The sequence below is a fragment of the Lemur catta genome, chromosome 1 (assembly GCF_020740605.2).
Source record: "Lemur catta isolate mLemCat1 chromosome 1, mLemCat1.pri, whole genome shotgun sequence".
Classification (NCBI taxonomy): Eukaryota; Metazoa; Chordata; class Mammalia; order Primates; family Lemuridae; genus Lemur; species Lemur catta.
The window spans coordinates 56486303-56499338 of NC_059128.1; the positions used below are offsets into that span (position 1 = coordinate 56486303).

A 13036-nucleotide genomic window follows, 5' to 3' on the forward strand; every position below is an offset into this window, starting at 1 on the left:
AGTGGCTCATGCCGGTGATCCCAGCTACTTGGGAGGCTGAAGCAGGAGGATCGCTTGAAAACCAGGAGTTTGAGACTGTAGTGAAGTATGATTGTGCCACTGCACTCCAGCCTGGTCAACAGAGCAAGACCCTGTCTTTAAAATATATATATATTTATATATATATATTTATATTAAAAATTTATATAAATATTATATATATTTATATTAAAAACATATATATATATTTTGGGAAATCAGTAACCAATATATTTGCTCCTGTGGGGAAGTAAAAAAGTAAAAACATCAGTGCTGAGTTGGGGCACTGAGGCACTGGAGAAACCTGAGATTGACAGCAAGGACCATGCGGGTGCAGGGTCGGGAGGGGAGAGAAAGCTGCAGTCTGGGATTGAGTACGGTGCCGCAAGGGAGGGATGAGTCAGTTCCAGCGCACCCAACTTTAGAATAAAAGAGCCACTGAGAAGGCGAACACCTTTCCTGTGAGACCGTTTGCTGACAATCCAGTGTGGAGCTCCTCTAGGAAGGCTAAAAATATATATATATATCAATTTTGGATAATAAGAAGTTATCACACAATGTAGGGCAAACTCCCTTTTATGATATTCCATCCCTAAACTTAATCCTGAGACCACCACATATGCACCATTTCTTACTGTATATGAGCATTGATATCCTCAGAAACTGAAATCTAACGCTGAAAAAGACCTTAAAGATAATTTAATGACAGCTTGTTTTATAGATGAACAACCTGAGGTCTGGAGAGGTTAAGAGAGACTTTCAAGGTTACAGAGATGGGGCAGTGCCAGGAATAATACTCAACCCAAAGTTCTTGCTGCACACCACATTTCTAGGTTAGTTTGTTTCAAGGTTTTACCTGGACTTACGTGTTTTGTTCCAACAATTTCAGGCAGTAACAATTTTTTAGTGCAAATCATTTTCACAAAATAAGTTTTTTGATCAGAGTTTAAATTCATTCTACTAATTTTACAAATGAAGAAAGTGAGGCTAAAATTACAAGCAGATAAGCACACGAAGGGTTTCATTTGTAACACTTTCATTATCAACTCAGTGTTGGACTACGGCGGGGGTGGGGGGAGGGCCAAAAAAACCCTCAGTATTACGTCTTCATGAAAATATTCCTCAATGTATAAAGTGACAATCTTTTCTATGATGAATGGGATACTTATTTATCAAAAAAGTTAGAGAAGCCGTCTTGGCTCAGTGTATGGGCTTTGCTAGAAGCGGTTGGGTGGGCTTATTTGCTGTCAGCTGCTACAGCTGGGGCTTCATGAAGAGGCAGTATACTAATGGAGAGTACAGTCCATTTCCTATGAAGTACAAAAGGATATTACCAAGGAATGTTACTACCTAATTTTTCTCTATCATTATTATTTCAACTACACACTCTTGAAAAGTGATTTACCAATTCTTATCATGGGGGGGCGGATCCCTTATAGTATTCTCATTTAATTGAAGGAAAGAAATCTAAACAATTAAACAATTCATGCCAAGTTGCGGTTTTCCAAAAAAAAAAAAATGCCTCACAACATTGAAATCCAGCCCCTGTCAGTGGAAAAAATTCCCCGCACACGCACCCAACCCCGGGAGCAGGGCAGCGTGGCAACGCCCCTCCGAGAGCCCAGCGCTTTCTCCGGCCGGCTGATGGGCGACGCCCACGGGCTAGAAGCGGCCGGCTGGCCCCCGGCTTCACGGCCGCTGCGCCGCCGCCCCGGCCCGCAGGGCTCGCGCTCCGGGGTCAGGCGGAGGACGCGGGCGGGCGGGCCGGCGGACGGCCGGGGCCGGGAGCGGGGCGGCGCCGGCGGGGGACCCGGCGTGCCCACGTGACCGCCCCGCCCGCCGCCTGCGGCCCGCCGAGCCGCGCCGCCTCCCTCGGGCTGCAGCTGCCGGCGTGCCCCCACTCGCCGCCGCCCGCCTGCCCGCCCCTCCCTCCTCTCCTCCCAGTGCCACAGAGCCGGAGCTCGAGCCGCCGCCGCAGCCACAGCCGCGGACACTATGGTAAGGCGGGTGCGCCGGCCGGGAGGCCGGGAGGCCGGGGCGCGACGAGAAAAGCCCCCTGCGGGGCCCCCACGGCCCTGGGCGTGAGGCCGCCATTTTAACCTGATTTTGGCCTCCGAGGTGGGCGCTTAGACGCTGTGGCCCCGCTGCTCTCTCCGGCCGACCGGCCTGCCCTCCCGCCGTCAGGCCCGGCCCTGCCGCTCCTGGGGATTTCTGGGGGCCGGGAGGGCCCGGGTGCCGGGGCGGGTTTGGGGTCGTGGCCGGGCGGCCGGGGGCGCGGGAGGGTCCGCAGGGTGCAGCCCTGCGCGCCGCATTCGCCCTTCGCTTCCTAATTTTGCTTAACACGCGCGCTATAAGATTGATACGTGCTCTGAAGGCTTTGGGTCAGGGTCTGGATGGCCTATAATAAAACCCTTGCGGGGAGATTCAGAAGGTGGGAAAACTCTTTTTAACGTGCTTCCTTGGGGTAAAAAGCTTTTATACGCGACCGGTTAGTTTTGAAGCGTCTGCATTTGAGCTGTGGGGCGATTATGTTGTAGCCGTGGGCGGTTTGGAGTTTACACTTGATTCTCTTTCCTTATGAGGAAACGTCAGTGGCTAGGATGACTTTAAAGAAAAAAATAGTAGAAGCATTAACTGAAATCCAAAAGTGTTTTTTTAAGGCCCGCAGAGTTGACACAATACAGAAGGTATTTTTGCTGCTGCTCCTGAAGCTCTGACATCACCCAGTGAAATAGGAAACATTTCAGGGATGGGACAACTTGTATTTGTCCCTTTCGCTCTACCTTTCCATTCGCTTCTACGTCCAAACCTCTTTAAGAAGGATGAATGGCAGGACGAGTTAGAATCCTTTGGTGTATCACACACTGATTTTTAAAATGTGACAAATCTGATTGTACTCCTTGCATGGTACGGTGCAATTTTTGATGTCCAGTGAATCCTCTATAAGTAAACAGTAATTTTGATTAAAATACGTGTTCTGAATTACCGTTCTGTTTATTTTCAGGCTTCTGGAGTTACAGTGAATGATGAAGTCATCAAAGTTTTTAATGATATGAAAGTAAGGAAATCTTCTACACAAGAGGAGATCAAAAAAAGAAAGAAGGCAGTTCTCTTCTGTTTAAGCGATGACAAAAGACAAATAATTGTAGAGGAAGCAAAGCAGATCTTGGTGGGTGACATTGGTGATACTGTAGAGGACCCCTACACATCTTTTGTGAAGTTGCTACCTCTGAATGATTGCCGATATGCTTTGTACGATGCCACATACGAAACAAAAGAGTCTAAGAAAGAAGACCTAGTATTTATATTCTGGTGTGTAAAAACAAAAGAAAAAAGTACTTTTAAAATGCAAGGATTGTTATTATCATAGTCAGTCTTACCTTTGTTTTTCTTATAAATGAGATTCAACAATTGTTTTTTTTTTTTTTTTTTCTGTAGGGCTCCTGAAAGTGCACCTTTAAAAAGCAAGATGATTTATGCTAGCTCTAAAGACGCCATTAAAAAGAAATTTACAGGTACAAACATTGAATATTTTGTGCAGAGAAATTACTCTTTATTGATAATAGTATAATGGGTTAATGTTTTTACTTTTCTTTTAGGTATTAAACATGAGTGGCAAGTAAATGGCTTGGATGATATTAAGGACCGTTCGACACTTGGAGAGAAATTGGGAGGCAATGTAGTAGTTTCACTTGAAGGAAAACCATTATAAAATGACAGTCAAGTGCCATCTGGATCTTAAGGAGCTTCCATTTCTCCAGCTCAGTCCTCGGAATAGTATTAGGTTTTGGGGTTTTTTTTGTTTTCCCCTTTCCACTGGGCCCTTCCAACACAGTGAATGAAGGAGATATCATTCATTTAAGCAGCCTATCAGTGATTGCCATTAGACTGTTTAATACTGTTACTTTTATGTAGATCCTAAGGAATGCCTTCTTGTTATATTTTAGCCAAAACAACCGGTTATATGCCTCCACTACAGCAAGCACTACAATGAATGTGTTTGTCAATGTGAATAGCTTAGAATACTGCAGAGGGTAAGCTAATTGAATGCCTTGAAAATATTATCCACTGGTCAGATGGTAAACTTTTTTCAGTATTATTTAAAGTTGCACTTGATTGCAGTCTGTGAGGCTCAAGCATTGATACACCTCACCTGCCTTGGCAAGCCTATTTTTGTGACATGGCAGCACGGATATAACACTATGCATTAAAAGCACTTTTTTGTAACAAGTTTAATCTTCCAAAAGGAATGCCAATTAAGTTTCGTCAACTGTGTCATCAATTTATCCTAGTACCTCAGTGTTCATTCCTGTTACCTGCATATCTTAAAAGAAATAGCTGTTATTAATGCCTTTTTGTTTTCTGTTGAGTGTACACTACTGAGTAAGTATAGGAGTTTTATGTTTACCATGTGAATCCTGCAACACTAAAGATATTTTGAATATCAGTCATGATGGCAATTTCTGTATAAAAGAGCCTTAAATGGAACATTGTTTTGAGATCAGACCCCCCACCCTCACAAAAATGGCCACGTTGCAATAAAAATTGTGGCATATTACAGAATGTTGCCTTGTTTTCCTTGGAAATTTTGCAAATGTTATGTGAAACAACTTCTAGGGTAAACAGCTATTATTGATCTCTACACTGGTCATTTGTGAATTTTTTTGTACAACATTCATGCACAATATTTTCCAGATTTGTTGGATTTGTTTGCTTTTAAAAATATTCTGTTCTAAAGCCAACTAACATAAAATACCATTGTTAAAAGAGTGGTACTTTTATAAACATTAGTTTATTTATTTCCTTATGTGTTAATACAGAAATCAGAAATTATTTTTTGCACTTTGACATAAATACTCTCTAGTATCTGATTTGTTCTCTGGATAAATTAGCATAGTTTTTTTTTATTCACATTTACATTTCTAAGTAGTTGTGTAGTAGAAACAGGAAGCTCTTACTCCTTATTTGGTTATAAGGAAAATAATTTATAAAATGTCCTTCAAAAGTTTAATGATACTTCTGATGTTAAAGAATGTTCATTTCAGCTACTATTTCTTAATATATTTTGCAAATTAAATTGGAATAAGGAATTGATATAGCAGTCTTAAACATTAGTAGTAGGATTTGGCTGTGGTCCAGACTGCTCTCCTTATAGAGAATTTGATCTGCTCAGTGTGAGCGGTTTGCTGTTAGCCAGAGCTATTTATGGCAAACACATGCTTTTGTATCTTGTCATAGTTATCCACAAATGGCAAAACTGGACTTGATTCTACTGGTATGCAAAACAGGCATGCTAGTAAGCAGTCAGTCGTAGCTCAGAACTTAACCCCATAGCTCTGAAGAATGCTTTTATCAGAAAACAGGAAATGAAAATATCCCTTAAAAAATTTTTTTTTAAATATGTGGAAGTAATTTGAGTTTGATTAGATTTTTTCAAAGATTTTTCAGATGAGAACATTAAAAATAGGACTTAAATGTCTAGGCTTCCATTTAAAATTATATGAATGGTTTGGGATCCTTTTGTACTGAGCAATTTTATTTCAGGCTTACAGCTGTCCCTGTGAGTTATTCTGGACGTTTCGATGACTTTTTTGGTAAGGCCAAACTCTAATGAGCAAAGTGGAGAATACTGATGTATACTAAACCATATGTGCAAATGATATTTGCACCATGAAATTTTTTGTTGAGTTATTTTCTAATTCTTTTAAAAAAATACGGGACTATAAATCAGTTATGTACTAGCTTTTGTTTTTATAGCTGAGTCCTCAGCTTCCTCATATGCCTCTTTATATAATAATATCAGAGATTAAATACTTTAAACTATGATACTTTGATTTGTTAGATTGACAAAACTGACAATATAGTTAAGTTTATCTTTGAAGTACATCTTTGTGCATAGAGCCAAAAAAATGATAAAATTAATAATGGTTCATGTGTTGTTTGAGACTAATTTGGCATTTGAAATTATCATTTTATTTTACAATCATTTACAATGAAACAATGTTCCAGTTAGCTTTAAAGGGTGTACGGTGCTAATTAGTAAAATATTGAAAGCAATATTTTACTGCTAGCTTGCAAAATTATAAGTTTAAAAAATAAAATATGTGAAAATATTTAAAGCTGTTGAGATGTGTTTACTTATACTTTGGGACATTGAAAGTTTTAAAATTGACGTTGCAGATCAAAGAGGCACCATTATCTTTAGTCTGTTTTTCAGGATTTTGTTAATGTACTTTCTCATTTAGCAATACCAGTTTTCTTTGAAAACTAAGTGTTACAGCAATTAATGTTAGTATTTTCAGACAAATGGGAACAGTGGCATTTGTCCCAAACTGGCTGTCAGCTGTTGTTTTCCATCATTATCTAAAATAGTGTGGCCAGCATTGTGTATTTAATGTACATTTTTAGTAGATTGGAAGAAAAGCCTCTTACAAGGTTTGAGTTACTCTGATAATACAAATTTTGTAGCAGCTAATTTATGGAATCTGGCAAATGAGATTTGGGAGAAAATTCTTCTAAAAGTATTTTCTTATTAAGCAATAATCTCAGCAATGGTAAATCATTGAGGGGTTGAGAGTACTTTTCATTAGGTTTGCCACTGAAAATACAATCTTGTTCTGCTCTTCATGGGTCCTATTTTTGCTTGCAAATTTAATAGTAGCTGGAGATGCAAAACAACATGAATATTCATTTTTCTGTGAATAATATTAAAGCTACTAGAGATGTACAGGCAGACTAATGAGTACTGCTTTTTAAGTCAGCATGAGTTTATAGATGTTATGTGTCTCTTATCAGGCAATAAAGAAGTCTGAGGCTTTTCCTTTGCTATGGAGCAGCCAAATAATTACTTTCTTGTAGAATTGAGAGTCATCCCTCCACTTCAGTTTCTTTTTATAACACGGTCAGACAAATCTCTGGAGCCTCAGTTTCTTACCCCAAAATACAGAAATGATAATATCTGTCTACCATATCTGATTGCTGAGCATCAAATATGTAAATGCCTTTTTGAAAACAGGAAAAGGCTATGTAAATGTAATAATTTGTTTAAACCATTCATTTTTTTAAAATTTTATCAACAGACATGCTAGACAACATTCATTCTTAATAAGTATAGTTAAGTAAATAAAGATTAAATGTTTATGTTAAAAATAAGATTTATTATAAATCATTGAACCTCTTTTTTTTAACAATTCCATTTAATCTCATAGTTTAAGGACTAATTAACTGATATGTAGCATCTGTTTTTCAGAATTAAGCACATAGTTAATGTAGCTTCTGAGTTGATGTTCATGACTACTTTTATTTTCTTTAGAGACAAGGTCTTACTGTGTTGCCCAGAGTACAGTGGTGTGATCATAGCTCACTGTAGCCTTGCCTGAACTCCTGGCTCAAGTGATCCTCTCACCTCAGCCTCCCGAGTAGCTACGACTACAGGCGAGGGCCACCATGCCCAGCTAAGTTTTTTATTTTTGTAGAGATGGGGTCTTGCTATGTTGCTCAGGCTGGTCTCCATCTCCTGGCCTCAAGCAATCTTCCCACCTTGGCCTCCGAAAGTGCTAGGATCACAGACATCAGCCACCATGTCTTGCTTACTGTTAATGTTTTTAATGTAATTTTCTTTTTCATGTGTGGCCAGATACTAGCTTTTTTTCCCCCCAAATAGTTGTGAGGTAAAAAATAAAAAGAAATAGAAAGCTATTGTTTTGGAATACGTGGCATAAATTTATGATCCATATTGTTAAAATTCTATGACTGTTTATTATTAATACCCTAAATTTATGTAGACCTTCATAGGTTTCAAGTCACTTTAAATCTGTCTGATTTCCTTAGGTCCTCTTACCAGCTAACCATATTTTTTCCACCACACATGAGGAAACTGAAGTTTGGAGAGGTTAAAGGGCATCCCAAACTATTGAATAGCAAAGCTAATCCCAGTCCAGTATACACAATGGACACTGGACTGTATTTACATTGTAACATACTATATTTCTTTTTAAAAAGATGGAATAATCTGATATTTGAGCAGAAGAGGACTACTAATTTAGTATATTTTTAAAATAGCATCTTTCCAAGAATATTTGAAAAACAGTCATGGAATTTTTGTTTTCTAAGAAAGCTCATGCTTATAAAAATCTGAAATATTTTTGTATTTCCAAGATTTTCTTAAATGTTTCAGTATTGTAAATTTATAGAATTGTGGGAAACGTAAGGATTATACAGCCACATTTTATAGAAGGCTGGTATTTCTGAATCCTTTTCCAAAAACTTGGATATCTCCTTCCCCATATTTCCCTATCCATCTTTCTAAGGAGAAAGAATACTATATAGTGGTTCAGTGCTAGGACTTAAACATCAGACTGCCTGGGTTGTTCACATATAGGCCTTTAACACTTACTAATTGAATGATCTTAGGCAAATCATGTAACTTCTCAAAGCTTTAGTTGTTCCATTCATAAAACGGGGATAATAATTGTACGCCATCTCATAGAATTGTAAGGACAAGTCAAAGTACCTGGAATAGTTCCTGGCATACAGTAAGTGCTCAGCAGACTGATCCCAAGATTTACGTTCCAAACCAAGACACTTCTTGAGAGTGAAAGGGAGAGCTATTAATAATTGCACCAGGACCGCAGGCTTAAGATGTGCCAATCCTAAGCAAACCAGAAGGTGTGGTCCAGAAGTATAGGCTGGTATTGAAATGTAATACTTAAATAGAATGAATTATACTAAAGACTCAAGATCATCATTTATTAATTTTAAGTCTATTATATAATGCATCCTGACTTGAGGGTCTCATGAGATATATGATTGTTCTTAAGTAATCTCAGGAGGATTGAATTAGGCTTTTTATGCTTTTTTTATAGTTTTCTTTTGACTTTCATACTTATAAACTGTTAGATACTGCATTTTGCTATTATTATCAGTATGCTTTGTTTGTAGCAGCTTCTACTAATTGTTGCTTTTCATCTCCTGTGGGTGTGGAAAACCAGATTTGTTACAATTGTGTATGAGAAAGTAAATGCATCCAGAGGGAGAGTTTGAGAGCAAAATGCCTGAGCACATGAACTTTATTCCTTTAGGCTGTTTAAAGACCTTTGTGGTGTATTTTCTGGGTTTTGATTTTTTCTTTTTTAAATAAGGTTTGTGAAAGAACGGAGTTATAAATAAAGGAGGCATTACTGTATCATAGAGAGGTGTCTAAAATATCATTGATATTTAAGGAAATCATATTTGTCTTTGTAGCTGTATCATTAAAGACACACAAAGGAATTTGTTCTTGTTATTAAGAGAAAGGTTTATTCTTGATCCAATTTTTTTTTTCAGAAACAGGGTCTCGCTATGTTGTCCAGGCTGGTCTTGAACTCTTGGCCTCAAGTGATCCTCCCGCCTCGATCTCCCAAAGTGCTGATTATAGACGTGAGCCACCTCACTCAGCCCAATAGTTTTAGATTATCAAAACAAGTATATAATAAGATATGAGAACAAGTATTTGATAAGCAAAGTAATCTTTAAAAATATAAAATGCCATTTGACGTTCTCCTTGTTTATTTTATTAGATTTTTCTTACATGTACTCTAGACATACTCACCAGAGATAGCTTTGATACTCGTCATCTGGATACTTCATTTACTCTTGACTTCTGATGGTTAATTTGATTATGCATGGAACAATTTTCTAGTTTATTTAGCATAACAGAAAAATTTGGAACAGATCTTTATGTAAATGAATAGTCATTTTCCCACAGAAGTAAAAAAGCTCTTATGTTTATGGTGTTGTGGCACATTTTCTCTCATTTTATGTGTTCTTAATAGTGGAATTTCAAATATTTCCCTTTGGAAGTTGATAGTTACTGAGTAAACTACAAAATTCCTGGGCATATGGCCCAAAGCCTCCTTAATATGGGTTCCTATGAGCTGATAGGGGCTTTTTTTTTTAATCAACTGAAAAGTAAATCACTAAATAAAAAGAAAGGTGGTTCCCAAATTGGCATAATTGAACACAGTTTTATAAAAGATAGAAAAGGCAGCAGAGTATTTTGTAAAAATCATAAAACTTTGTTATACCACACATAAGAAATAAGATGATGTGAAAAGTGTCTTGTGTCCTCTTCCATGAAATAAGTGGAAAAGAATTTTATGTCAGGATTAAGTTAATGTTTAGATCTTTTATGTGTAAGATAGTAATAGATCAAAGACTGAGAGAAAAAGAGTGACATTTCCTTTACTTATGGCTGCTTATTGACAATTGTATTGTGAAGGAATGCACAGAATTTTAAATTTATATAGTTTTCATTTTAAAAAGTCTTATTTGAGGGGGAAGGGGATAAGAAGCTAACAAAATGGTGTTAACCATTTTCCTAACTTGAAATATATTTAAATTTTAAAATGTACCTGGGTTTTGGGGGGGGCGGTTTAGGCATAAAAGTAAAGGAAAATAGAGGCCAAGGTGGGAGGATTGCTTGAGCTCAGAAGTTCCAGACCAGCCTGAGCAAGAGTGAGACCCATCTCTACTAAAAATAGAAAAATTAGCAGGGTGTAGTGGTGGATGACTGTAGCCCCAGCTACTCAGGAGGCTGAAGCAAGAGAATCGCTTGAGCTCAGGAGTTTGAGGTTGCAGTCAGCTACGATTGACACCACTGCACTTGCACTATACCCAGGGCGGCAGAGCAAGACTCTGTCTCAAAAGAAAAAGAAAAAGTAAAGGAAAATAAAATGTTGACTTATAATCGTTTTTATGTTTTTATTTGTTTTGATACAGCCTTTCCCTCTGTCATCCAGGCTGAAATGCCTGAGCCCATGATAGCTCACCATAACCTTAAATTCCTTGGCTCAAGCAATCCTCCTACCTCAACCTCCTAAGTAGCTGAGACTACAGACGTACACCACCATGCCCAGCTAATTTTTTTTGTTTGGAGTTGGGGTCTCACCATGTTGCCCAGGCTGGTCTTAAACTCCTGGCCTCAAGCAGTCCTCCTGCCTGGGCCTCCCAAAGTGCTGGAAGTACAGGCATGAGCCACCATGCCCACCCCATTTGATTTATTATTTTTAATACTGTTACATATTGAATATTGTATATACTTTGAATAATTGCTACAGTATAATTTATTATTAGAAAATTGACTCAGCAGTACTTCCATCCTTATTTTTTATTTTGTTTTCATTTACCTGCTAAAGAAAAATCTCATATTTATCTTAGCATAGCAGTTCTTAAGAAATACTGAGTATGGCCAGGGGCAGTGGCTCACGCCTATAATCCCAGCACTTTGGGAGGCCAAGGCAGGAGGATCACTTGAGCCCAGGAGTTCAAGACCAGCCTGAGCAACATAACAAGATGCTGTCTCAAAAAATAAAAAATAGGCCAGGCGTGGTGGCTCACGCCTGTAATTCTAGCACTCTGGGAGGCCGAGGCAGGCGGATCGTTTGAGCTCAGGAGTTCAAGACCAGCCTGAGCAAGAGCGAGACTCCGTCTCTACTAAACACAGAAAGAAATTATACGGACAGCTAAAAATATATATAGAAAAATTAGCCGGGCATGGTGGCGCCTGCCTGTAGTCCCAGCTACTCGGGAGGCTGAGGCAGTAGGATTGCCTGAGCCCAGGAGTCTGAGGTTGCTGTGAGCTAGGCTGACACCATGGCACTCTAGCCCGGGCAACAGAGTGAGACTCTGTCTCAAAAAAATAAAATAAAATAAAATAATAATAAAAAAATATTAGCTGGGCATGGTGGCACATATCTGTTGTCCTAGCTACTCAGGAGACTGAAGCAGGAGCCCAAGAGTTTGAGGCTACAGTGAGCTATGATGCAGCCACTGTGCTCCAACCTTGGCAATAGAGCAAGATCCCATCTCAAAAAAAAAATACTAAAAATTTAAAAATAATAATAAAATACCAAGTGACTGATTTGGATAGGTGTCTTCTGTACTGGCTGTAGAAAAAAGTTTGGAGATTAATCAAAGAGTCATTCAATGTCATTACAACTGTAAACAAAAAAGTTTCCAGCTCTGAGCTGGCTGTTTTATTTCATTCAGATTTCTTCTTTGCAGTATGTGAAATAAATGAATAGAATTCTAGAAAATGAGCCTTAGGTTAAAAAAAGAAAATATAAGGACATTCTCATAGGAAAATCCTAAAAATGGGCTAAGGTAATATGGTCGATATTCTTCTAGGTAACTCTTAAAAAATGATTGTATTTTTATTTCAAAAATAATGTGTTCAATGTGGACCGTCTGCAAAATATGGTAAAGAACAAGTAAGAAAGCTAACTCATGAACTAGTTTTAAATGCTGCAAATTACTTGTCTTAAACTATTATGACTAATAGGGAGATTCCTGTGGTTAAAATTGGTTTTAAGTTACCTGTATATGCTGGTAAAGAGGGAAGACTTTACCTTAAATATGTTGGTGCCGATTCCGTAGTATTTTTTATCCCAGAACTCTGTGTGGCTTTAGTCACAGAGGAGCAGATTTGAGTCCTGAAAATTATGCATTGCACCTACCTGAATACTTGCTGCTTGACTTGGTGCCATCTACCATAAATATTTGAAACCACAAAATTTTCCTGTATTTCTTGTGCCACCTACTCTTGTTACGTTGGGAATTGATAATAGGCACCCCTTGCATGATTTTTACTGTTCCCCAAAGGAATTGTTTTACAAAACAAGTCATTTCCAATAGATCAGGACTCTAGTTTTCTCCTGGTATGTGCATGAAAAAGTTTAATAGACACTTGTTCCTGGTACACAGTGTAAATCATCCTCTAATCTACTTTGTCCCTGTTGAAAGATTTAAGATAAAACATAATGTATATATTTTGTACTAAGCCAGAAGCACTCAATGTATATTTGATGTAAAAGTGATATTTACTAATTTGGCTCTAATTATGCAGACCAAACATTGACTAATTGACTCGTAGATATTTAGTTTTCATTTAACCTAATTTAAGAGAGAGTTTGCATTTTGTGTGCTATTCCAAGAGGGTCTGGTAATCCCGGTGATTAAAGAAACATAAGATTTATGTTTG

The 13036-nt window shown here is 38.1% G+C and overlaps 1 protein-coding gene across 3 annotated transcripts; it reads left to right on the forward strand.

Moving 5' to 3' along the window:
- The first annotated feature begins 1861 nt into the window (after positions 1-1861).
- CFL2 (cofilin 2) lies at positions 1862-4576 on the forward strand. Of its 3 annotated transcripts, none has more exons than XM_045568822.1 (4): positions 1862-2016; positions 3023-3330; positions 3457-3533; positions 3618-4576. In XM_045568822.1, exons 1-4 carry the CDS (start codon positions 2014-2016, stop codon positions 3728-3730), a joined length of 501 nt encoding a protein of 166 aa, XP_045424778.1. In that variant the 5' UTR covers positions 1862-2013; the 3' UTR covers positions 3731-4576. The 3 variants fall into 3 exon arrangements, with proteins under 3 accessions (XP_045424778.1, XP_045424788.1, XP_045424768.1); XM_045568832.1 differs by lacking the exon at positions 1862-2016 and adding an exon at positions 2060-2136; XM_045568812.1 differs by lacking the exon at positions 1862-2016 and adding an exon at positions 2380-2925.
- The last annotated feature ends 8460 nt before the right edge of the window (positions 4577-13036 follow it).